Genomic DNA, 25,568 nt, shown 5'->3' on the forward strand with positions numbered 1-25,568 from the left:
CCAAGCTCCGTTTTTGGCTACGACGGCCTCTTGCAACCCTCTGCCAGCGAAAACGGAGCCCGGGAGCTGTCCTGAGCTCCGTTTTCACTGGCAGCGGTATCACGAGCTGATCCTTTGCTGTTTCCAGGGCAGCCCCATGGGCTAGATTTAAGCACCCTTGAGTTTGACACCCCTGTATTACACCATTTTTTATTTCAGATTTGCAAGATTTGAGGCTGGGTGGATATCTAGCCCAAACATATCAGTCTGTGAAGCAGAACAGTAGGACAAGTAAATGAACTGAGAGCAGAATAAATATATTCGTTGCTAGAAGTTTTCAGGGCATTGCAGCAAATGTTTTTTTTACCAAGACCTTTGTAGTACCATGTCAGTTTTATAGCCACGGTGTTGTTCCCAAATGCTTTCCTAGCATTGTCTGGCCTGATTCATTCTTTTTTGCAATTACAGTATATGCATCTTAAGCACTTGTAGTTTTAGTGTAATCCGAGTAGAAGTAATATCTTGTTTACAAGACACAGCCCTTCTATCTATATTTTTATCTTGTGAAATAATCATCAAAACATGAGTTGAAATGAGTTGTTGGGGTGGATGTGTTACCACAATAGAGTCATCCTGCTGCAAGTCACAGATTTAATTTTCATTGTGGTATTGTACCCAAACATCCATGGGATTGTCTAAAAGTTGGATGTGATGAATGTTGAAGAATTATCATGATAACGCTACTGGCTTTTGATAATGCTTTTATTGCAAAGGAGTTTGGCAACATTTCTTCTGCATGAAAGGGCAACGCCCAGTGAACTGTGAAATGAAACTCAAGAGAACGCTGTAAGCATTTATTTTTTCCCCAAAGTGATGCGACAGTGTCACGTTTATCTTGACATTGAACTCACGTGGATTTATCTGAGGGCCCACAAAAGATGTTACTCATTCTGTAACTAGGTAGGATGCTAAAGGAAATACATGATCTTGATACAGGATGATGGATTTTTATCCTTAGAGTGATTGCATTTGAAATGTTCCAAAGAGGATTATATCGTCATTGAGAAGCTCAAGATTTTTATACCAATGTGGAGGCTGTAAGAAACAATACATACAGTGTTCATATATACGAAATATCTCTTTTTCCATTTGATATGACTAGTATTCATTGAAGGGTGTAACCAATTTGTTCATTCCAGAAGACTTTTTACTTTTTTGTCTAATCAGACATGCATGTTGTTAATAATAATAAAATTTGTGTACCATTGACTCCCAGCAGCTTTAATGGTTCACAAAAGAAAAATGCAGGAAAAAAAATGACAAAACAATAGGAGCAATAGCAGGCAAAAATGGGTAAAACCTACATACCGTACTGATGGATCTTTAATCATTCCAGCCACATCATAGCCTTCCAAAACACTGGGATGTCAATGAGAACCTCATGTAGAAGACGGATAATTTTTTTAAAGAAAGAATAATAATATGGCTGATGTAACAATCAGTGCCCTTTGGTTTAAAAGGGGTTGGATTCTATGGTTTGCTTAGATATTTTTTCACTGGCTAACTCTGATGCATGTAACTATCGTAAGAAATAAGTCCAAAATAATAATCCAGCTTTCTTAAAATATGAAAACCTATATTGCAATTATTAACCAGCACAATCCAGCATTCTTAATATAAAATGTGGCTGTAATAAGGTAATTGTGCTATGTCCATGACATAAGATACTTCTAATGACCTTTTGTTTCTTCCTGCTAGAATTGGAGCAGTATATCTATTTATTTTTATTTATTTATTTATTTTGTCACAACAGTATATATAAGCATAAGCATGAAAGTAACTATATAATATATAAGCATATATATGAGCATAAGCATGCAATAACTATATTAATTGGATATAAAGAAAGAAAACAACGGTAGGCACGTTTGTGCTTTTATGCATGCCCCTTATGGACCTCTTAGGAATGGGGTGAGGTCAATAGTAGACAGTTTTTGGTTAAAGGATTTTGAGAAGAGACCACAGAGTCAGGTAGTGTGTTCCAAGTATTAACAACTCTGTTACAGAAGTCATATTTTCTGCAATCAAGATTGAAGCGGTTAACATTAAGTTTAAATCTATTGTTTGCTCTTGTATTGTTGTGATTGAAGCTGAAGTAGTCTTTAACAGAAAGGACATTGCAATAGATGATTCTATGAGTTAAACACAGGTCCTGTTGAAGGCGGGGGAGTTCTAAGTTTTCTAAACCCAAGATTTCAAGTCTGGTGGCATAAGGTATATACCTTATGCCACCAAATACCAAAATAGGCTATGATCCAGGGGTGAAATCCAAAATTTTTTCCTACTGGTTCTGTAGGTGTGGCTTGGTGAGCATGGCAGGGGAAGGATACTGTAAAATCTCTATTCCCTCCCCTCCTGGGGGAAGGATATTGCAAAATCTCCATTCCCATCCCACTCTGGGACCAGCCAGAGGTGGTATTTGCCAGTTCTCCGAACTATTCAAAATTTCCGCTACTAGTTCTCCAGAACCTGTCAGAATTTGCTGGATTCCACCCCTGCTATGATCCAAATAAATTTATTAGATGGGTCTGACTCTTTGCATGTGGAAGTAAATAAATAAATTTTTAAAAACGGCTTCCGGTCTGTGCTGCAATTGGTTTTGAAACTTAGTAACTTCATTTTTAAGGGTATTAAGGCTGGTAATGAACAAGTGAGGGAGTACAATGGGTTGCCTACAATGTTTAAAGTTGAATTTACACATCAGATATGTATGACTGTGTTAGCATGAAAACTTGCTTTGTATGTACATAAATGGGAAGAGGGCATAACATTCATATTTTTTTTAAATAGACTCTGCAACCTACCTCTTCATAATTATTTTTATTTCCACTTTTGTATATGTAACCTCAAACTAACATTTATTTTACCAAAATAACTTCTTTACTAAAGGTACCTAAAAAGAGCACCTGAAACTAATATTTAATTTGTTTTGGGATACTTATACTGCCCATCTTTCTGACTACTTATCACATTAGTCACATTTTCATCCATTTGTGTATGAAATGATTTCTCCGCATTCATACAATTTCCATTTATTATTTACCTGCTTCCTATTCTTATCTTCTAGTTAGCATTACATTTCTTTGTTACATTTTGAATTCATTTCCTAATTGATAATTATCTGCCTCAACTTCATAGTTTTAAAAATTAATTTTGCTTTTTATATATTGCAATTATAAGCAGGCTGCAGATAATTCAGTAATTTTTCAATCACCTTTTGTAAAGGTGCAGATGTTAGCATCCAGACAAGTTCCTAAGTTCTTGCTTTTATATATTGCAATTATAAGCAGGCTGCAGATAATTCAGTAATTTTTCAATCACCTTTTGTAAAGGTGCAGATGTTAGCATCCAGACAAGTTCCTAAGTTCTTGCTTTTTATATATTGCAATTATAAGCAGGCTGCAGATAATTCAGTAATTTTTCAATCACCTTTTGTAAAGGTGTAGATGTTAGCATCTAGACAAGTTCCTAAGTTCTTGCTTTTATATATTGCAATTATAAGCAGGCTGCAGATAATTCAGTAATTTTTCAATCACCTTTTGTAAAGGTGCAGATGTTAGCATCCAGACAAGTTCCTAAGTTCTTGCTTTTATATATTGCAATTATAAGCAGGCTGCAGATAATTCAGTAATTTTCAATCACCTTTTGTAAAGGTGCAGATGTTAGCATCCAGACAAGTTCCTAAGTTCTTGCTTTTATATATTGCAATTATAAGCAGGCTGCAGATAATTCAGTAAATAGTCTGACAGTGTTGAGGGAATTATTTGTTTAGCAGAGTGATGGCCTTCGGGAAAAACTGTTCTTGTGTCTAGTTGTTCTGGTGTGCAGTGCTCTATAGCGTCGTTTTGAGGGTAGGAGTTGAAACAGTTTATGTCCAGGATGCGAGGGATCTGCAAATATTTTCACGGCCCTCTTCTTGATTCGTGCAGTATACAGGTCCTCAATGGAAGGCAAGTTGGTAGCAATTATTTTTCTGCAGTTCTAATTATCCTCTGAAGTCTGTGTTTTTCTTGTTGGGTTGCAGAACCGAACCAGACAGTTATAGAGGTGCAAATGACAGACTCAATAATTCCTCTGTAGAATTGGATCAGCAGCTCCTTGGGCAGTTTGAGCTTACTGAGTTGGCGCAGAAAGAACATTCTTTGTTGTCCTTTTAATGATGTTTTGATGTTAGCTGTCCATTTGAGATCTTGCGATATGATAGAACCCAGAAATTTGAAGGTTTCTACTGTTGATACTGTGTTGTCAAGTATTGTGAGAGGTGGAAGTATGGAAGGGTTTTTCCTAAAGTCTACCACCATTTCTACGGTTTTGAGTGTGTTCAGTTCCAGATTGTTTTGGTTGCACCACAAGGCTAGTCGTTCGGCCTCTCGTCTATATGCGGATTCGTCATTGTCTCGAATGAGACCAATCACTGTTGTGTCATCTGCGAACTTCAGTAGCTTAACAAATGGATCATTGGAGATGCAGTCATTGGTATACAGAGAGAAGAGAAGTGGGGAGAGCACACAGCCTTGGGGGCCCTGTGCTAATTGTACAGGTATTTGATGTGATCTTGCTTAGCTTCACCTGCTGCTTCCTGTTTGTTAGGAAGCTTGTGATCCACTTACAAGTCTGTTCCGTACCTGTAGCTGGTTTAGCTTAGTTAGAAGAATGTCTGGAATGATGGTATTGAATGCTGAACTAAAGTCTACAAAAGGACCCTTGCATAGGTCTTTGGAGACTCAAGATGTTGTAGGATGTAGTGCAGAGCCATATTAACAGCATCATCTGTTGATCTATTTGCTCGGTATGCAAATTGCAAGGGGTCTAAGAGCGGATTCGTGATGGTTTTCAGGTAGGAAAGCACTAGCCTTTCAAAGGTTTTCATGACTACAGATGTTAGAGCAACTGGTCTGTAGTCATTCAGTTCCTTGATGGTGGGCTTCTTCGGCACTGGGATGATGGTAGAGCGTTTGAAGCAAGAAGGAACATAGCACATCTCTAGTGATTTATTGAAAATATGGGTGAAGATGGGGCCAATTGGTCAGCACAGACTTTTAAGCAAGAAGGAGTTATCTTGTCTGGGCCTGGAGCTTTTCCTGGCTTTTGTCTGTGAAATAGGTCCTGCACTTCCTTTTCTGTGATCACTAGGGGTTGTGAACCCAATGAAATGGGGTCAGTTGTAGGAGGCTTGGCTGTTGTTGGTGTGTCTGAGATGGGGTTGTGGAGATAGGTGGCTGTAGTTTCCTTTCAAACCTGCAGTAAAACTCATTCAGGTCGTCTGCCAGTTGTTGATTACCTTCAGCCTGGGAAGGAGGTTTGCCATAGCCGGTGATATTTTTAAGAGTTTTCCACATGTTTGCTGGTTCATTTGCTGAAAATTGATTCTTTAGCTTTTCAGAGTAGCTTCTTTTTGTTGCTCTTATCTCCTTGTTAGTGCGTTTCTGGCCTGATTGTACAGCATTTTATCACCTTTTCTGTAGGCTTCCTCTTTGGAATGTCGTAGCTGCTTAAGTTTAGGTGTAAACCAAGGTTTGTTATTACTGTGTATTCGCAAGTTCCTTGTAGGTACACATAGGTCTTCACAGAAGCTGACATATGATGTTACAGTATCTGTGAGTTCATCCAGGTCTGCAGAGGTATCTTTAAAATATTCCAATCAGTGCAGTCAAAACATGCCTGTAGCTTTAATTCTGATTCCTCCGTCCAGGTTTTCACTGATTTAATTATTGGTTTTATGGCTTTAAGTCTTTGCCTGTAAGCAGGTACAAGGTGAATCATGCAATGATCAGAGTGTCCTACAGCTGCACGTGGTAAAGACCGATAGGCATCTTTTAGTGTTGTGTAGCAGTGGTCTAGAGTATTCTTGCCTCTGGTGGGACAATTGACATGCTGAAAGTATTTTGGTAGTTCTTTCCTTAAGTTTGCCTTGTTTAGATCTCCCAAAACAATGGCCAGTGAATCAGGGTGTTTGGCTTCAGCCTCCATGATTTGGTCAGCTAGAGTTCGTAATGCCTCGTTTACACAGGCTTGTGGTGGGACATAAACAGCAATTAGAAGAAATGAGGAAAATTCACGGGGCGAATAGTAAGGTTTGCAGTTGATAATTAGAGTCTCTAAATTGTTGTCACAGTATTTGTAAATTATGTTAAAATCTTGACACCAGGATGAATTAATATATAGGCATAAGCCTCCTCCTTTCTTTTTACCAGATGTTTCTGGAATCCTGTCTGATCATTCAATTTGAAATCCTGGAATGTTCAGGCTGCTATTTTCAATTGATTCATTTAACCAGGTTTCAGAGAAGCATAGGACTGCTGAATTGCGAAAATCAGAATAGTATTTGTTTAAGAGGAGTATTTCATCCATCTTATTTGCAAGTGAGCGATATTTGTTAGGAAAATTGAAGGCAGAGGAGTTTTAGTGCGAGTTCTTAGCTTGATTAAGATCCCAGATCTTTACCTCTTTCCTTCGTTTCCGTCGTTTGGTTTTTAGTAATATCAAATGATCACTGCACAAGTCAATCAGTAAGCAAGAAATACGTATAACAACAGATATAGGAAGAACTCTGGTACCCTAGAGCAGGGGTCTCCAATCCCTGGTCCATGGACCGCACCAGTCCGTGGCATGCCAGAAATTGGTCCGCACAAACAAGCAAAGCCTCATCTGCAGGATGCAGGCAGCATGCAAAACCATGACTCCTCTGATCCGCGGAAAAGCCTCTCCATGAACTGGTCCCTGGTGCCCAAAAGGTTGGGGGCTATTCCCCTAGAGGGCAAAGGCCTGGCCTACCATTCATGGATAGAAGCATCCTAATTACAGGTTGTCCTCAACTTACCGTATATACTCGAATATAAGCCGATCCGAGTATAAGCCGAGGTCCCCAATTTTACCCCAAAAACTGGGGTAAACTGGGGACTCGAGTATAAGCCGAGGGTGGGAAATGAGGCACCTACCGGTTGGGGAAACCCTCCTCCCTCAGCTGAGAAGGCTGGCGGCTCCCCGCCCGCCTCTCACTGCACCGCAGGGCTTCAGTCCGGTAAAATGTGAAAAAGAAAAAACCTCGAGTATAAGCCGATATACTCGAGTATAAGCCGAGGCTTAAAAAAAAACTCAGTATAAGTCAGATAGACCCGAGTATAAGCGACGCCAGCACAAAAAATGTGCTGAAAAACTCGGCTTATACTCGAGTATATACGGTATAACAGTTTGCTTAGTGACCGTTTGAAGTTACATTGGCACTGAAAAATGTGAGTTATGACCATTGTTAGCAGCATCCCCATGGTCATGTGATTTACATTCAGATGGTTGACAATTGACTCACATTTAGGATGGTTGCGGTGTCCCAGGGTCATGAGATCACCTTTTGCAACCTTCTGAAAAGCAAAACCAGTGGGGAAAACGGATTCACTTAACAAGTGTATTTCTAATTGTAACGACTGCAGTGGTTCACTTAACAAATGTGGCAAGAAAAGTCGTAAAATGGGGCAAAACTCATTTAAAAAATTTCTCACTTAGCAATGTAAATTTTTGGCCTGAATTGTGCTTGTACGTTGAGGACTACCTGTATTAAATTGGAGTTGGCTGAACAGAATAATTAGAAAAAGAACATTTTAGGAATGCCTCCATGAGTTAAATGAAACTTTATATCTTGCAAGGGCTGCTGTAGGTAAGTAGGTCATATAGGCAGTGGTGGGATTCAGTCAGTTCGCACTTATTTGGAAGAACCGGTTGTTAACTTTCTAAGCAGTTCGGAGAACTAGTTGTTGGAAGAAATTTTATTTTGGTTTTTTCTACTTTACAGGGCTAATCCTGTAAGGAAGGCAGGAAGGAACATTCTGGTGTTGTTTCCAGCCTACAGAAACTGCCTCTCTGGTTAACCCTTATTACATTGTAATAGCTAAGGCGAAGCGCCCCTCGATGTGAGTAACACTGAGTTGGCCACGCCCATACAGTCACATGACCACCAAGCCATGCCTACCCAGCTGGTCATTAGGACAGAGAACCGGTTGTTAAATTATTTGAATCCCACCACTGCATATAGGCCTGTGCAGCACTTGATGACAAAACGTGCTTGGAGTACCTGGGCATGAACTGTCACCAATTCTTTAAAGCAACTGTCACTTTTCGCAGGAAAGTCCAGAATTGTAGACAAACCTGCCTACAAATCATGCATGTAAAAAAATGGAAAGTTTAGCAACTGACTCAACATCCCAAAGGAAGTGAAACAAGGAAATGTGATTCTCCCTTATATGCACAATGTATTTATGGAAAAATATATAGAGCAGGGTGGATTTGATTTAAATCAACTCGATTTAAGTCACTGGTAAAAAGGCTTGATTTAAATCAACTTGATTTAAATCATAATTTTTAAAGAGCAGCTGTCATCTCTGTCCTTCAGCAACTCTGCCTCTGACCTGCTGTTGACTCACCGACAGTCCCAATATTGCAGAATATACAGCCTCGTGCTACATAACTAAACTCCGTTTCGTGCTGAATAAGCTAAATTATTAACGTACCTTAAATAGAAAATCTTAAGGTAAATTTTTACTGCAAAGCATTTTATTAACATAAATTTGATAAAAATAAAAAAGATCTGATTTAAATAAAAAAAGATTTAAACTAAAAAACAGATTTTTTTATTATTATTTTTAAAACCATCAAGTTTTTATCCACCCTGATTAAAAGTGTGTTGTTGATGATGTATATCTGTGTGTACTTTTGTATACAAGTGATATTTGTTGCCTGAAAAAATGATTAGTTGAGATGAATGGTAGCTTATATGATGCAACACAGAATAGGGACCTGAATTTTATCAAAGACTCTGGTAATTAAGCTTGATGGTAAGTGGGAGTGAACAGTTACAAGGTAAACATAAATGATGAAAAATTAAAGCAAGGAAAATAAAATTTATTTCTTAATACAATACTTAAAAGAGAATGGATGGACCAATTTAAAGACTGCTAATTGAAAGCTAGAGGTATTACGTTATTGTGAATATTGAAAGAAGTAAAAATGAGCATTTATTAGAGCGTTGATTACTTCTGCCCATTTTGTTACATAGATTAAGAATTGGTCATGTCTCATAAAACATAAAAACAAGTTAATGCAATGGCCGTGGGTATAAGCTTGTGTAATAAAAAGATAGTCAAAAACATATAGATGCTGTAAGTGTTTAAATTTAGTTAGATTATATATTCTTTAATCTGTTGTTTTGCACATTCATGGTCTTCCTATGTTTTGCATGATGTTGCTTGCCTAAAAAGGAACAGGTTAAGTATTTCATAGTTTGTGCTTGATCCCAGAAAAAGATAACATTTGGATAATGCATTACATTACATTACTCCTCATCTTCTGAAAGACTTTGCTTTCTAATCCAAAGCACAGCAGAGTGTGTGATGTTACCCTCTTGATTCCATTCCTGATTGGGATTAGCATCATTTCATAGTGTGGCTAATCTGTCAAGATGTGTCTATGATGCATTCATTTGTTGTTGGGTTGAAGAGCATGCAAAGCAGTTTCTATTATCAGAACACAAATTCCTATGTATCTCTATGAAGAATCAGCTGACTAGTGGATAGTCTGTCTGCAGTAGAAATTCTGTTGTTTTCCCAGAAACATGCCTAAAAATAAAGAAAAATTGGAAAAAGCTTTGCTTTAGCTGTTTCATACAATATTCCTAGTATTTCTTTAGTTCAGATATTTTCTAGACACACCTTTTATCTTTGCCGTTATAGGTCACAATTTTTATTATGAATCTTACTGTTTAATACTGAAGTTTGGGTTCATACTCCTATACATACCTAAACTACTGTATAAGATTCTATTTAAATCGTCCAATATATTCATAAATAAAAGATCTTGTTTTGCTCTCTGTCTTAAGTTTTGATCCCCCCCACCCTTAATATATCTATTAAAACATGCCCTTTTAAAATCAGGTACTTAAAACAACCGTGATTGATCCTTGAAGTTTAGTCTTCTTCCAGACATTGATACAAATCTGTTAAATGGAACCGAGTTACTATTTCATGAATAACTGCGGAATTAGATTTCAAGAATGACATTATGGCAATGACATTAAACACTATATGAACAGACTAAACATTTTTTTGGTACTATTTCACAGCTAATATGTAATCATGTAAGGATTCTTGGTCTAGAACTGATCAGACAAAAACGTAATTTCAGTCTTCCCCAGTCTAGATTCCCAACTATACTGGGGTATAATTTGCATAAACTCCAATTTAGACATCTGGAGGGCATTAAATTAGATCTGTGATATTTGCCAGGGAGGCACAAGGAGAATCAACATGCAGAAAGAATAATAATGATGAAAGAATATAGGCCTCACACCTTTTTTGTACATTGAAAATGTTACACACCCAGCAGCAGAGTGAAATCCAGCAGGTTCTGGAGAACCGGTAGAGGAAATTTTGAGTAGTTCAGAGAACTGGAAAATACCACCTCTGGCTGGCCCCAGAGTGGGGGTGGGGAATGGAGATTCTGCAGTATCCTTCTCCTGCCATGCCACCAAGCCACGCCCACCAAGCCACACCTACAGAACCGGCAGTAAAAAAAAATTGGATTTCACCACTTCCCAGAAGGAAAGGTCTACGATGACTTGCCACAACCAAGTTGCTGTGGCCAACTCACTGCAACCAATTCTCCAAGGGACAACTCGCCATGGCCAAGTCATCGACATGGGACAAGAGTTACACTAATATCAGAGAAGTAGTGGAATAGAATAATTAAAGAAAGGATGCCAAAGGAGGGACAAAATGAAATGTGAATGACAAAAATTAAAATATTTTTAAAATTATTTTAAATGATTGAATTGAATTGTCCCGCAATGAGTTGTCGCATGGCGAATTAGCCATGTTGAGTGTCCCGTGGCAGATTGGCTGTGAGGAATTTTTCCATTCCAAAAAGGAATGGACTCTGTGGCTGTCATTGAGTTGAAGGTAATATGTTGGGCACTTTTCTCTTTAAACAATGTTCTAAGGCCAAATTAAAGCTGAATTAATTTCTTAATTCTGGAATGCTTATTTTAAACCCTTGCTCGATAGCATATTATTCTAACCAAAACAAAACTTCGTCAGAAAAGATCAAAATCTAAGGACTGCTGTTTTTCATGGTTAGTGCCCTTGACTCTCCAGACTCTACTAAACTTTTTTTAAGCACCTTGTAACTTTTATCTCTGCCATATTAACAGCTGATGATGAAACTAAGCCTCGGTAATACTAGATTGTTAAGTAAAAAGGATTCGTTTTATTGTTTTGCATACTATTTCCCACGCTTTGCAGCATGACTGCAGGTAAACTTGTAATTCTACTTTGTTATAGAACAAGTTTAAAGCAATACAGATTAAAGATAATACAGTCTAACTTCCTAATAGAAAATAGAATTAAGAGGCATGAATTTTCCTAGTCCAATATTGCGGTCATTTTTATATGCTGTTAACTGCACTTAACACAAAATGACAGACGTGAAAATGAAGTCCTTTTCCTATTTTCTGTTTACTGCTGTCTTTCATAGAAAAATGTGTTATGGAGAGAATTTAAACATGGATAATCTCATGATTACGGACTTACTGCCAGATCTATAAGAGGGGAAGATAGAAGGAAAATATAAGGCTAGGGTGTTCATTTTTAAAATAATTTATAAATACATGATATTTGAGAATTAAATTAATCATGCAACGTTAATTCAGTAAATAAATGAGTTGAGCATGGCAGAATAAAAACATATGTCTTTGTCAAAAAGGTCAAGAATATTTTTAAAGCTGACATTTCTAGAATATTTCAAACCTGTAAAGAACTGGAATCTCCATAAAGTCCCATCAATGGATTCCTATCCTTACAAATGTTTAAACGGTTTTAGCAGAACTGCAATTAAAGTTGATTCATCAAAAAATTGAATTTAGGGTATATTGGATTCACCAATTAATATGTTTGAAAGATAGGACATCAGATTTTCTAATCTAGAATGACTCACTGACCCATATGATATGCTGTCAGGCCCCAAGAATGATATATGGAGTTACTTCTGTGTAGTTTCTTTATTGTTGTTCATTCATAGACAGAATCTTCCTAAGCTAACGCAACTATCTGCCGCATAACTGTATAGATAACTCAGGGGTGAAATGCTATCAGTTCGGATCGGTTTGGCCGAACCGGTAGCGATGGCGGTGGGTGGTTCGGAAAATGGGTAGCGACGGGAGCGCAAGGCTCCGCCCACCAACCCGGTCGTCATTAAAACCATCAAAACCAGGAAGTAACCTGTTTTTTACCCTCTGTGCATGCACAGAAGGGTTTGCGCATGTGCAGAGGATCCATGCGCGCATGTGACGCATGTACTTCGGAACTGGTAGGGAAGGTAAGTAGATTTCACCCCTGAGATAACTCTGAATTAGTAGGGAGGCTGTTTTAACCTTCTTCCTGCCTACCAGACTTTCCAAACTTTGTTGCCTCTTTGCCCCCTGGGAAGCAGCATACACACACACACAAACACACACACAGAGTTTTATGGGAACATGTTTAACTGTCAAATGTCTTACAATAAAATTTGTATTCATATTATAGCACAGCATTCATTAGTGAACCAGCGACTATCGATCAGTTTATAAGATATCATTTTCTTTTCTTAGATTATATTTTTAATTTATATTTATATTTTTTAAAAAATATTTTTCTCTTAAGAGCAACACTTTAAAAATAACAATGTTTCAGAACATTCCAGTTTGGGTAATGATTACATCGATAAAATTACGGTTGTGTTACTGTGATGAGCCTCAAGAAAACAAAATACAGTACAGCATTTGGTTAAAATAAAAATTGTACATAGATATGAGTGCAGCTAGCGCTTATTGAATTACCATTCACAAAGTGGCATTGTAGAGCCTGTCTCCCTGCCAAGAGGCCAATCACACAAGCCTCCTTTGCCCTTCTCCACATTTAATCTGATAAGCACATTATACACAGTAACAGAATGGAGACTATGGGCACATATAAATGGTTGTTTTAGTCTCACCTTCATACCCTTGGGCGTTGGCACACCTGGTAGTGTCCCAGTATTCCCCCTCAAGTAATGTTGATAATATGGCAATTAATGAGCCAGAATAAAGTTTATTCTGCAATTTGCATGTAAGGGGAAAGGAGAGATCACTCCCTAGTATGAACAGAAATTGCCATGTGAACTTTTTAGAACTCATAATAATCAGGTTCTCAGAAAGACAAATTAGTCTTCTCTGAAATCCAGAAAGTATGGTTAGTAAACTTGCAGTGATGCATCTTACATGTAATTGAAGTTTTGTTGGGAGAGGAATTGCCTCGTAATGTTAGATACGGTAAATATCCAGAGGCAAATGTTAGTTTAAGCTGATACGGTAGTTGAACAACTAGAACTGGTCTAAACTCATAGAGATATTTGATAGGGCAAAAAATGGCAGTAGGAAATTGAATGAAGTCTAAAATTCTTACTTGGATGGGCCTTAGCCTTTCATACGTGAGTGTGAGAGTAAGACCCTTGCTTGGTCCAGATAGATGCTAAGAGAAACAAAAATTGCTCGATAAAAGTTTCTTTATGACTTTGGTTGCAAAAACCCTTCAAAACTATGGGGCTATAATTTCCTTTCTTGACACAAGAGAAGCCACTATGCATAGCATAGATCTGTGAAATGGCCTGTCTATATTACATTCATTCTGTAATTCAAACACTTGTTACTATCTGTTCAGTTTTTAAACAAAAAGTGAAAAAAATAAACACATTATATTCATTGTGAGTCATAGTGAACGTATTGCTTTTCACTGAAAATTGTGTCCTTGTTTTTGTATGCCACATTCAGTTTCTGCAGGGGTTTAGAACATAGAATAACAAAAGTTGGAAGGGACCTTGGAGGTCTTCTAATCCAACTCTCTGCTTGAGCAGAAGACCTTATACCATTTCTTGCCCAGTCTCTTAAAAGCCTCCAGCGATGGGGCATCCACAACTTCCGAAGGCAAGCCATTCCACTGGTTAATTGTTCTCACCATTAGGAAATTTCTCCTTAGTTCTAGGTTGTTTCTCTCCTTCATTGGTTTACATCCATTGTTAGGAAAGTTGAAAAAGTTTACCTGTTGTTTCTTTTATTACGATTCACTCTTAAGGAATTATAATATCAATATTGGCTTAGAGGCAGTCATTATTGTGCCAGTTTACATGCGGTGCTTGGGAAGTTTGATCCTAGACAATTTCTTTGGCTTCCAAAATAATATCTTTTTTTAAAAAAATGGAAGCTGACTCTCAGCAAAGCAGACTGACATTCTCTGGCATTAACTGTATTTCCAAGAATGACTCTTTAGAAAGCTTAAATATGTAATTGGGAGTACAGTATCCCCGTCAACAAAAAGGATAAAGATAAGCAGAAAATATGAAGGATGGATTTGAGAGGGAGCAGACTGTACATGTTTATCAGAATACTTTGTTTGATCATATTCTGATGACAGTTATTTAGTAAATTGACACATACTGAAGAGGGCCCATACCACTTTCTCAAAAATTAATCCACAGCTTCAATAGTGGCTTGCTTATTTGTTTGTTTGTAAAATCACCAATAGAAACAGTTTGGTGTAGTAGTTAAGGCATTAGTCTAGAAACTGTTCTAGTCCTGCCTTAGATACAAAGCCAGCTGGGTGACCGTGGACTAGTCACTTACTTTCAGCCCTGAGGGGGAGGCAATGACAAACAATTCCTGAAAAACTTTGCCAAGAAAACTTCAAGGACTTGTTTAGGCAGTCTTTGAGAATTGGGTACAATTAAAAGGAAGGGAGGGGGGGAAAAAACCCACCCACCTTGTTAACAATTCTGGTTGTTGTACAACATTATAAACACAAGTAACAAATAACAAGCACAAAAACAAAAGGAAAAATAAAGATCTATGTGGTGGAACAAGCATCCATTAAAAACTTATCAAACCTCTCACAGAGAGCTCACACTCTAGACTAGAAACTGAGGAAAAAGCTGGGTATTCAAAAAACCTGTCTGAGAGAATGTTGTTCAAAAGACAAATTCTTTGAAGGAGAACTAGCTCATGGAGTCTAAAAGATGAGGGACATAACATATTTTTAGTGTGGAAAGAATTGGGGGGGAAAAGCTATTTCCTAATTCACTTATTATGCCTTGCCCTGACTTCATCTTTTCAATATTCTCAAATGCCTGTGGCACTTTGTCTCAATGACATGCTATTGGCGTTGATTTAATGGAACTACATGCGTCTAACATTCTTGGCCCAGTTTCACTGTATTGTAAATGATTCCAAGATAACAAATTATAATATCTTATTGATAAATGCAGCAATTCAGTGTGTTAACAATATCGTTACAATAGTGTCTAAATGAAAGACAGTATTGTTGTAAGCTCATTAACCAGTTTTTGAGGTGTTAATATGGAGGCTATTAATGGCTTTATAGCACTTAGATCTTAAAAATATCAACCTAAATGTTATACAATTCAACATAAAAATTCCATGTACACACAGATAGTCTATCTCCAGAACTCTGTCATAGAGTTTGGTATAGTGAAAGTTTCTTGTTTATATATGAAATAAGTTATAACTGTAAAGGAAACTCATTTCATGAACCTTTTAATCCTCTTCAGCCTATATGCCATATGTCAATTTCTTGTTCGATATAGTTGCTATGTTCTAACTATTATTCTCTGAACAGAGAGCACATTGTTTGATTTTGAACGTTTCCCAGTTTTTGTCCCTCATGAAAGCAAAAGAAGATTAAATAAGTCTCCATTGAGTTCAGTTTAACTCCTCTGTCGTGTCCTTTATCAAAAGAATGAAAGCTTAGCTGTATCTCTTTCTTGTTATAGATATAGATATATAGATAGGCGATAGATATATCGATAGATAACCTTTATTGTCATTTTTTTCTGTGGGCACACTGGCACACATTAAAACATTATAACAGGTTATAGCTTTTGTAATTTCTAGTGCTTGCCCAGGGATGACTCTGCTTAGCATTATCTATTTCTCTAAGACTGCAGGTTCTTTATTTCTCATATATTACAGTCTCTATTAAAAATATCATTGGTCTGTTGAAAGACAAATATATGTGTTGCTGATATTAGTACTGAAATGACTGAGAAATATGAGAATAGGTTAGAATTAAAGTCAATTGATTTAAGTGATAAAAGCAGTAATAGGCCATTCTCTTTAGGCAAAATTCTGTGTTTATGTTAAAGGGCATTCTTTCTTTCCCATTTCTTTATTTCTAAGGAGAGTAATATGTAGTGACCAAAAGTAATTTGCATTTAGTAATTTTCTGCTGGCAGAAAATATGAAAGATTTTCATTTGGAAGCCTTCTCTCTCTTTTCTAAAAGTTATAAACCGACTTACTTTTGACCCAATAAAATTATTTTTGCCTTTTTTAGTATTAGCCTGGAATGAACTTTTCATTGTCCCCGAGGAGCAGCAGTAAAGATTAGATAGATGAGATCAGTACCACCACTTTGAATGATGAACTGGAATAGGGTGCAACTGTCAGAGCAGTGTGTGTGTGTGTGTGTGTGTGTGTGTGTATGTAAGCAAATAATTGTTCCCAGAAATTATGCAAAAGTAATTCCTCAGTAGCATGAAATATAATAACGAATAACATTTACACACTATCTTGATCTGTTGGATGGGACAGCTTGGTGTAGACCCAAAGGAGTTATTTCTGATATCTTTATCACAGAAACAAAGATTTTTGGATCTATTACTTGCTAGGTAATTTGGGACTGCAATATAAAATGAAGCATTAACCAACCAACGTGCTTCCCAGGACCTCTAACAACTATACAGGTAGACCTCATTTACAGACCATAATTGTAATCAGCAACTCTGCCACTGACACAGTCGTAAAGTAAAACGTGACTGTGCCTGACTTACAGTATCAGTTCTGCCGCAGTCATTAAGCAAACCATGTGGGTTTTTAATATTTCAATATTGTATGACCACAACCTGTGACTTTCTGTTAGCGTCCCCACTGACTTTGCTTATTGGAAGCTGACTGAAAGTCACAAATGATGACTGTGGGACTGTGCAACAGTCGTAAACCTTTACTGGTTGCCAAACACCTGAATTGCAATCACATGACCGTGTGGACACTAACAAGTTTGAGAATCAGCCATAAGTTACTTTTTAGCACCATAATGTCAGACGATCGCTGAACAAGACCGTCAATAAGTGAGGACGACTTATTGTCCCAATTAACCTGAAGGCACAAAGTTGGAAAGACCTGTTAGAAAGGCTGAACCTAGGCAGTGTAGGCAGTGTAGTGTAACAACAATAATTTTTTTAAAAGTCCTCAAACACCCCCAAAAAGAACAGCTTTTAAAAGACAACCAAGCCCTCAGGATCTACCTCTCTACCACTCTCAAGGCGTGGGTAAACAGAAAATTCAAAGTTCAGATAAAAGTTTTCAGAATGTTTATGGTAAGATTGCCTTTAAAACAACAATAACATGGGTTTTATCTTCTTTTGCAGGATTTATTTGAAGCTAATTTCTGGCCTATCAGTTTTTGTAAGCAATTGTAAAAGCAAGAGGGGGGGGGGATAAAAAAATGCCCTTTTGTTCTTCACTTGACATTCTAATGGAAAAGAGATTGTTGGCTAATAATCTTTCAAGTTGTACTAACTTGAAAGAACTTGGGGCACCTCCCAAGGCCAAGCTCCTAGGAGTTAAACAAAAAAGGATTTTTTTGCACCAGTCTCCTCGATTGATAGAGGCAGTGTAAGAACCTGATAAAGGGGGCAGGTAGATCAGTGTTGTTTTTTTAAGACAAAACAATGAGAGACATAGATTTCTAAATTATCAAATAAGGTTCATTGATTGATGTACAAACTTGAATATTAGCTGATGCGGTCTAACTGATGTGTTCTAATGTTCCTGTTAACACAGAAGCATTAATACAGGTTTTTCAAGTGACTCAGACTCATCTAGTTATGAAACAGGAGCCCTGAAGCAAAGCAAAGGTGGAGAATTTCTTTTGGGTAGGATAAATTGGGCGAAAGGTCAGAAGACCATCCTAGTTGGTACTATAACTCCCACCTGTGTGGGAGTTATATGGTGGTTAATGCTGGAGAACTGAGTGACTGGAGTTTCCCATTCCTGATCTACTGTTATGTTAAATACCACTTTTTAAGTTTTAAAAAGCATTGATATCAACTAGGACATTGAGCTTGTCGATCAAAAGGTCGGCAGCTCAGCGGTTCGAATCCCTAGTGCTGCCATGTAACGGGGTGAGCTCCCGTTACTTGTCCCAGCTTCTGCCAACCTAGCAGTTTCGAAAGCACGTAAAAATGCAAGTAGAAAAAATAGGGACCACCTCTGGCGGGAAGGTAACAGCGTTCCGTGCGCCTTTGGTGTTGAGTCATGCCGGCCACATGACCACGGAGACGTCTTCGGACAGCGCTGGCTCTTCAGCTTTGAAACGGAGATGAGCACCGCCCCCTAGGGTCGGCAACGACTCGCACATATGTGCGAGGGGAACCTTTACCTTTTGAATAAATAAAGCCCCATTTAATGTCTACTGAAATCTAGAGACAACATTGAGAGACATGATTTAATGTCACTATAAATTTAATATAAATATAAATAATAAATATAATATAAATAAATATAAAAATAAATATAAATGCAGATACTAAAAAGGGAAATAAATGCTCTATGGGCAAAAACACACAATTGTCTGTGCGCTATAGTAATATTATTATAAAACAACATTCATAGAAGCAAAAATAAAAGAATTAGATAATAGAGTGAGATATGTTCACCTAGAAATATTAAACAAGCTTTGCATTTAATGTATTTTGTGGTTTTAAAGAAAATGTTGGGTGGCTTTTTGAAAAAAAGAGATCTATTTAGTTGAAAGCCAAGCCACATAATTTCTCATTTCTTCTCTTTTTTTCCCCCTTGGCAAGCAAACAAAAGACCTTGTCAGACTTAAGTGGATGCCATCTGTATTGAGCTGGTGGACTGGGACAAAATAGCCAAGGAATTATGTGGGGAAACAATAATAGAAAATCACAGTTTTTGTTTTTAAAAACTTTTCAATAAAATAAAAAAGATAATAGAGTGAGATGGATTGATTATCTACAAAACAGATATCAGATTAAGAAATATCAGATTGCCTTTGAATAATTAGGAAGGAGGGGAAGGGGGTTTTCTGGGAGGGAGGGGGGAAAAAAGGGGGGGAAATGTTTTTGTTTTTTAAAAACTTTTTCAATAAAATAAAAAAAAAAGATAATAGAGTGAGATATGTTCACCTAGAAATATTAAACAAGCTTTGCATTTAATGTATTTTGTGGTTTTAAAGAAAATGTTGGGTGGCTTTTTGAAAAAAAGAGATCTATTTAGTTGAAAGCCAAGCCACATAATTTCTCATTTCTTCTCTTTTTTTCCCCCTTGGCAAGCAAACAAAAGACCTTGTCAGACTTAAGTGGATGCCATCTGTATTGAGCTGGTGGACTGGGACAAAATAGCCAAGGAATTATGTGGGGAAACAATAATAGAAAATCACAGTTTCATTATTTTTCAAGTAATGTTAGCAACTGTTTAGTAATGAAGATTCGAGATCCAAAAAAATGAACTCAAAACTGTAAAAGAAAATAGTGCATTCATCCAGAGAATTGTGGTGCAGTAGAATAAATATGAATCTTATGCACAATTAATGGGTAGAAAAGCCCATTCCGGTTAGAGATCCAAAAAATAAGAGAATAAATCTTGTTAAGCCAAAGCCATCAGAGCAACATATGTGAATTGTTGCCAGACAAATCCAATTATTTCACAGCCATATTTTTTCTTAATTAAATTACATTGCCATCATTATTTATCTCTCTCTTATTTGCCATTTAGAAGGGTTAGTTTATAAATTCTTATTTTCTTAGCTTAGGCTTCTCCTTGCCTTTGTTTAAATTATAGTTGTATAATAGATGGCCTAGCCATTGGTTAAATTATTGAAATCATTGGTTTTGGTGTTTGTTAGACCATTTGTCATTTTCTATATAATCAGCCCAAATAAATCCACTGAAGGGTGAAGTTTGTTCACTAAAAGTCAGACTGTAATCCACCACCGTGGGCCAGTGCAGGTTGTGACCAGATACAGGTAGTCCTTGACCAACAACCCATAGTTGGGACCAGGTCTTCCATTGCTAAGTGATGTAGTTAAATGGGGATGGATTTTATCACCTTTTTTGTTGCAGTTCTTAGCAGATCACTGTGTTGTTGAGGTTGAAAATCCCTGTTATTTTTAATGTTCTATATTCTGTATTCCAGAGCCACTTGGATAATGACATGGGTGACATATAAATTAATAAATAAATGTAAACAAATGAATAACATATCTGCTTATTGGCTAAAACGTGGTTGAATGTTTCAGGAAAAATGCTCTTCACTTTCAAAAATTAATTTCTAATAATACAGTTTGAGATCTCCTCTACACCAGTGGTCCCCAACCTTTCTGGCTTGGTGGGCTGGTGAGAGGAGAAAGGAGACAGTTCTGGGCAAGTGGCAGGCAAATTCATGAGTACGTGCAGGTCCATTTGCATGAGTGATGGGGGTGTGTGCCCGCCATTTGCACAAATGAAGCTTCGTGCATGAGCTTGTGCAAGTGGGCTGCAGCCCAGGGGTTAGAGCAGCGGTTCTCAACCTGTGGGTTGTGACCCCGTTGGGGGTCAAATGACGATTTGCCAGGGGTCGCCTAAGACCATCGGAAATATGGGAAGTATACTTGCGAGTCGAAGAATCGCACTCCAATGGTTGACTCCACAAGCCAGCTGCAGGCTCTTCAAATCGCTAGCCAAATTCGGCTTCAGGCACGATGAATTAAAAAAGAGAGAAATCTTTGCTCTAATGTCTCCCTCTCAAGCCAGCTGCAATCACTCCCAATCGCTAGCCTAATCTGGCTTCAGGTGCAATAAACTTAATAGGGGAGGAGTCTCCGCTTTAATGCCTCCGTCCTCAAGGCAATCGCAAGCAGTTCAGATCGCTAGCCAATATGGCTTCAGGCGTGATAAATTCAAAACAAAAATAATTTTATGGTTGGGGTCGCCACATCGTGGGGAATTGTATTAAAGGGGTCGCCACATCGTGGGGAATTGTATTAAAGGGGTCGCAGCACTATAAAGGTTGAGAACCACTGGGTTAGAGACCCCTACTCTATACCACAAAGTTATTTTGCTTCCATTGGCAATTGCTTATTATATTCTTTAACATTTCAAAACGACAAATAATAGTTTGAAAATTAGCATTGTGTTTTCATACATCCTTCTCTCCCTTAGATCATTTAAACATTATTTTCATGAAGGACACATTAGGATATAGTAGAATGTACAGTTTTAAACTTGTAGTGTATGTTCATACAGCAAATAAAGTAATCTGTCACATTTTAAATAGCACCTAAGTGACGACTGAGTTAACTTTCTTAAATGTGGTGGTAGCTATTCATAGCCAGAATGTTATTCTAAGTAAAGGAGGGATATCAGAAGTCAGCTTATATTTACCTTGGGCATGGTATGAGTGTAATACAGACAGCTTCTGCTTCCAGAAGTAGAATTTTGTTATCTACATGACAAGTGTCTACCACACCAAATATGTAGCTGTGTAACAGGATATGGGATTTTTCTTAGAACAGTTTTTTAAGAAAACACTTACTGGTAGTGTAAACCATGACTATAGTTTGTGGAAGAGATGTGTAGAATAGAGACATCTCTTGCAGTTTAAGATTATCCTCATGTTTATATTGGCTTCCATAATTTAAATTTGTTTTTTTAATGGGCATGTTGTCAGTATGTTTTGTGATTTGAAATAATTGTTCACCAAGAATTTGATGTAAATGATTTTTCCAGTTTTCTTATGTATGCTTGGGACAAGTGCAAACTTTTGCTTTGCCTGAGTCACCTAAAAGGGATTAATTGGCAATAAGATTACACATTACTAACAACTATTGTTTGGTTTGTCATGTAGGGAGTGTAAGGGTTTTTTTTGCCACTGAGATGTTTGTAGCTTTCAATCAGTTGGCTTTGTTCAACTTAACATAGCGTATTTATAGTTTTGTTGTTGTTTTTTACTGTCAGACAGAAAAATATTTGCTTGAAGTTTCAAATATCTAATTCCAGATTCAGGAATAATTCATAAATCTCAAAGACTACTATTTTGGTCATTTCCTACCAGACCCAAAAGAGGCATAGTAACAGAATAACAGACTTGGAAGGGATCTTGGAGGTCTTCTAGTCCAACCCCCTCCATAAGCAGGAGACCCTATACCTATACCATTCTGGACAAATTGCTGCCCAATCTCTTCTTAAAAATCTTTCAGTGATGGAGCACCCAAAACTTCTGAAGGCAAGCTGTTCCACTGGCTAATCGTTATCAGTGTCAGAAAATTTCTCCTTAGTTTTACTTTGGTTCTGTCCTTGTTTATTTTCCATCCATTGGTTCTTGTCTTGCCTTCTGTTGCTTTGGAAAATAGGTTCATACCATCTTCTTTTGGCAACTCCTCAAATATTGAACACTGCTATCATGTCACCCCTTGTCCTTCTTTTCAGTGGACTAGACATATCCAATTCCTGCAGCCATTCATATCGTTTAGCTTCTAGCCCCCTAATCATCTTTGTTGTTCTTTTCAGAACTCTTTCCATAATCTCAACATGTTTTTTATGTTGTGGCGACTAGACACAATATTCCAAGTGTGATCTTATCAAGGCATTATATAAAATGGTACTAACACTTCACATGACCTTCCAACAAAACTAGACACAATATTCCAAGTGTGATCTTATCAAGGCATTATATAAAATGGTACTAACACTTCACATGACCTTGATTCTACGCCTCTGTTAATGCAGCCTAGAATTTCATGGCTTTTTTTGACCTACATAATAGTAAATAATAATTGACTCTCTTAGAGTTGTACCATCTGCATGTATGGTACCAGAAGATTCCATGTGGAATTTTAATGAGAATGAATGGAGTTGCAGTGTTCCTTGACAAGAAGATATCTTAAGATTCTTTAATAAATATTTTTTGGGGTTTTAAACAAGATTTGTATAAAGCTCATAATGATTGCCCTTCTATACTGTATATAGCCATGATGGTGAACCTATGGCACATGAGCCCAAAGTGGCACGTGGAGCCATGTTGCTGGCACATGCAACCTCGCCAGTTCCTCTTCCAGGTTTCTGGCACACATGCGCATGCAATGATCAGCTGGCCTTCGTGTGTGTGCCAGTGCTGGAAACCGGAAGAGATGATCTTCTGTTTTCCAGCGTGAGCATGCGCGTCAGCCAGCTGATTGGCACATGCGCAGCAGTAACCAGAAGACTTGCTGGCTGGCATGCATGTGCATGCCGGAAACCAGAAGTACCTTATCTGCCGCACGCATGCCCCATGGGCAGCTCTTCTTCCTGTTTGCGGCCCTGATGAACATGCACGTGCATGCAAAGCGTGCACACGAAGTGCTCCCTTTTTGGCACTTGGTGTCGCTCACGTGCACTCGCGCTCCAAGGTTTGCCATCACTGTTATATAGTGTATTTTACATTGCATAATGTAGCATTGTTTTGCTTCCTTCTCTGCGAAATGTAATTATCAATTTAGAATGTTGTAGGCTTCCTTTTACTTGCTGCAAAGAAGCAGTGAATATTCATGTGTTTTCTATCAAGTTTGACATTTTAATAATCTATCATAAAAGTTTTTTAAAAAAATGTATTTTAATGCAGATGTATTTTTTGTTTTTATCTTTCTTTCCTCGCAAAAAACAGAGTCCGGCCTCAGTTAGCCAAAGAGAAGATAGAAGGATGCCACATCTGCACATTGGTCACACCTGGCGAACCTCAGGTGTTTCTAGGAAAAGATAAGGCCTTCACTTTTGATTATGTGTTTGACATTGAATCCCAGCAAGAGGACATCTACTTACAATGCATAGAAAAATTGATTGAAGGCTGCTTTGAAGGATATAATGCTACCGTATTTGCTTATGGCCAGGTAAGAATTGAGTAATTTTCTGATAAAATGTTCTCTGCATAAAAAAGGGAAAATTCAAACACATTCAAATTTTGCCAGAGGTTGAGAATTACAGATTCTCCTTGTCAGTGGGAATGACAGTCAGGCATGGGTTAACTGGCTAGTAGGAGTCTGCTGAATTAATAAGCCCTGCCTCTTCCTGTTATCCCCAGCTTTTCGACTCGGTCTAGCACAGGACAGACGTGTCTTTCCCTTGCTCTTATCACCTTCCCTATAGAATTGAATTTTTTTTCTTCTCTTCACTGAATACCGATTTTGACTGATAAAAAAATTAACAATATACAGAAAATGTACATGGATAAATAAATAGTAATGCAGCACATGTGCAATATTGGGGCAAGTATTTTGAAAGAGACATACACAGTGGTGGGTTGCTACCGGTTCACCCCGGATCGGGTGAGCTGCTAGCGGTGGCTGAACCCACCCTGAATATACATAACTATGCAATGTCCTCTGTTTGAATTAGAATGGCTTCATTTTGATACGTTCATAATCTATTTTCGTTTAAATTCTCCTGAAATACTTTGGAAAAATCCCAAAAAGGAGAAGACTCCAATAAAAGATACGAGAATATATTGCTTTTGATGGCCAATTACGTTTTGTGATGGCTAGTTGTTCTGCGAATTATAGGCCTGCATAAAAGACTTTTTTCTATCTTGCTTGTAATTGAGTGTGATAACATCAGTTAGTCAAGCTTAGTGTTCTTCATAAACTTCAGATCCCAGAAGTGGAATCTGAAGCCAATTACAGATAGTTCTCGAATTACCAGCATTGTTTGCATAAAGAACTCTGACAAACTGAGAGAAAAATAAAAACAAGTATAAAAATGGAAAGAGGAATATACAGTTAAAACAGAATAACAGCAAATAGCCTGAACCTTCAAAAACATAGTCAGGAAAGGTAAGACTTAGAATGAACTAAGACTTGCAACAAATGCCAAAAATAATTTTAAAAAGATTCTTTCAGCATGTAAGAAACAAGAAAAAATTCAAGGAAGCAATCCACTAATGGGAGATGATGGCAAGGAAGTGACACCCAGCTGTACTTTTCCACACCGGGCCACCCCAATGAAGCTATCGAAGTGCTGTCCCGGTGTTTGGAAGCCGTACGGGTCTGGATGGGGAGAAACAGGCTCAAGCTCAATCCCTCCAAGACGGAGTGGCTGTGGATGCCGGCATCCCGGTACAGTCAGCTGAGTCCACGGCTGACTGTTGGGAGCGAGTCATTGGCCCCGATGGAGAGGGTGCGCAACTTGGGCGTTCTCCTGGATGAACGGCTGTCTTTTGAAGACCACCTGACGGCCGTCTCCAGGAGAGCTTTCCACCAGGTTCGCCTGGTGTGCCAGTTGCGCCCCTTTCTAGACCGGGATGCCTTGTGCACAGTCACCACGCCTCGTGACGCCCGCCTGGATTACTGCAATGCTCTCACATGGGGCTCCTTGAGGGGCATCCGGAGGCTTCAGTTAGTCCAGAATGCGGCTGCTGGTGATAGAGGGAGCCCT

At 38.0% G+C, this 25,568-nt stretch overlaps 1 protein-coding gene across 6 annotated transcripts in view; it reads left to right on the forward strand.

Moving 5' to 3' along the window:
- Positions 1–25,568, forward strand: part of KIF21A (kinesin family member 21A) — a 103,020-nt gene that overhangs the window by 2,349 nt on the left and 75,103 nt on the right. For all 6 annotated transcript variants that reach the window (XM_058191955.1, XM_058191951.1, XM_058191954.1 and 3 more), the window contains exon 2: positions 23,806–24,028. In XM_058191955.1, the coding sequence (XP_058047938.1) occupies positions 23,806–24,028 (223 nt within the window). The remainder of the gene's footprint in view (positions 1–23,805; positions 24,029–25,568) is intronic.

Source organism: Ahaetulla prasina, chromosome 7 (assembly GCF_028640845.1).
Source record: "Ahaetulla prasina isolate Xishuangbanna chromosome 7, ASM2864084v1, whole genome shotgun sequence".
NCBI lineage: Eukaryota > Metazoa > Chordata > Lepidosauria > Squamata > Colubridae > Ahaetulla > Ahaetulla prasina.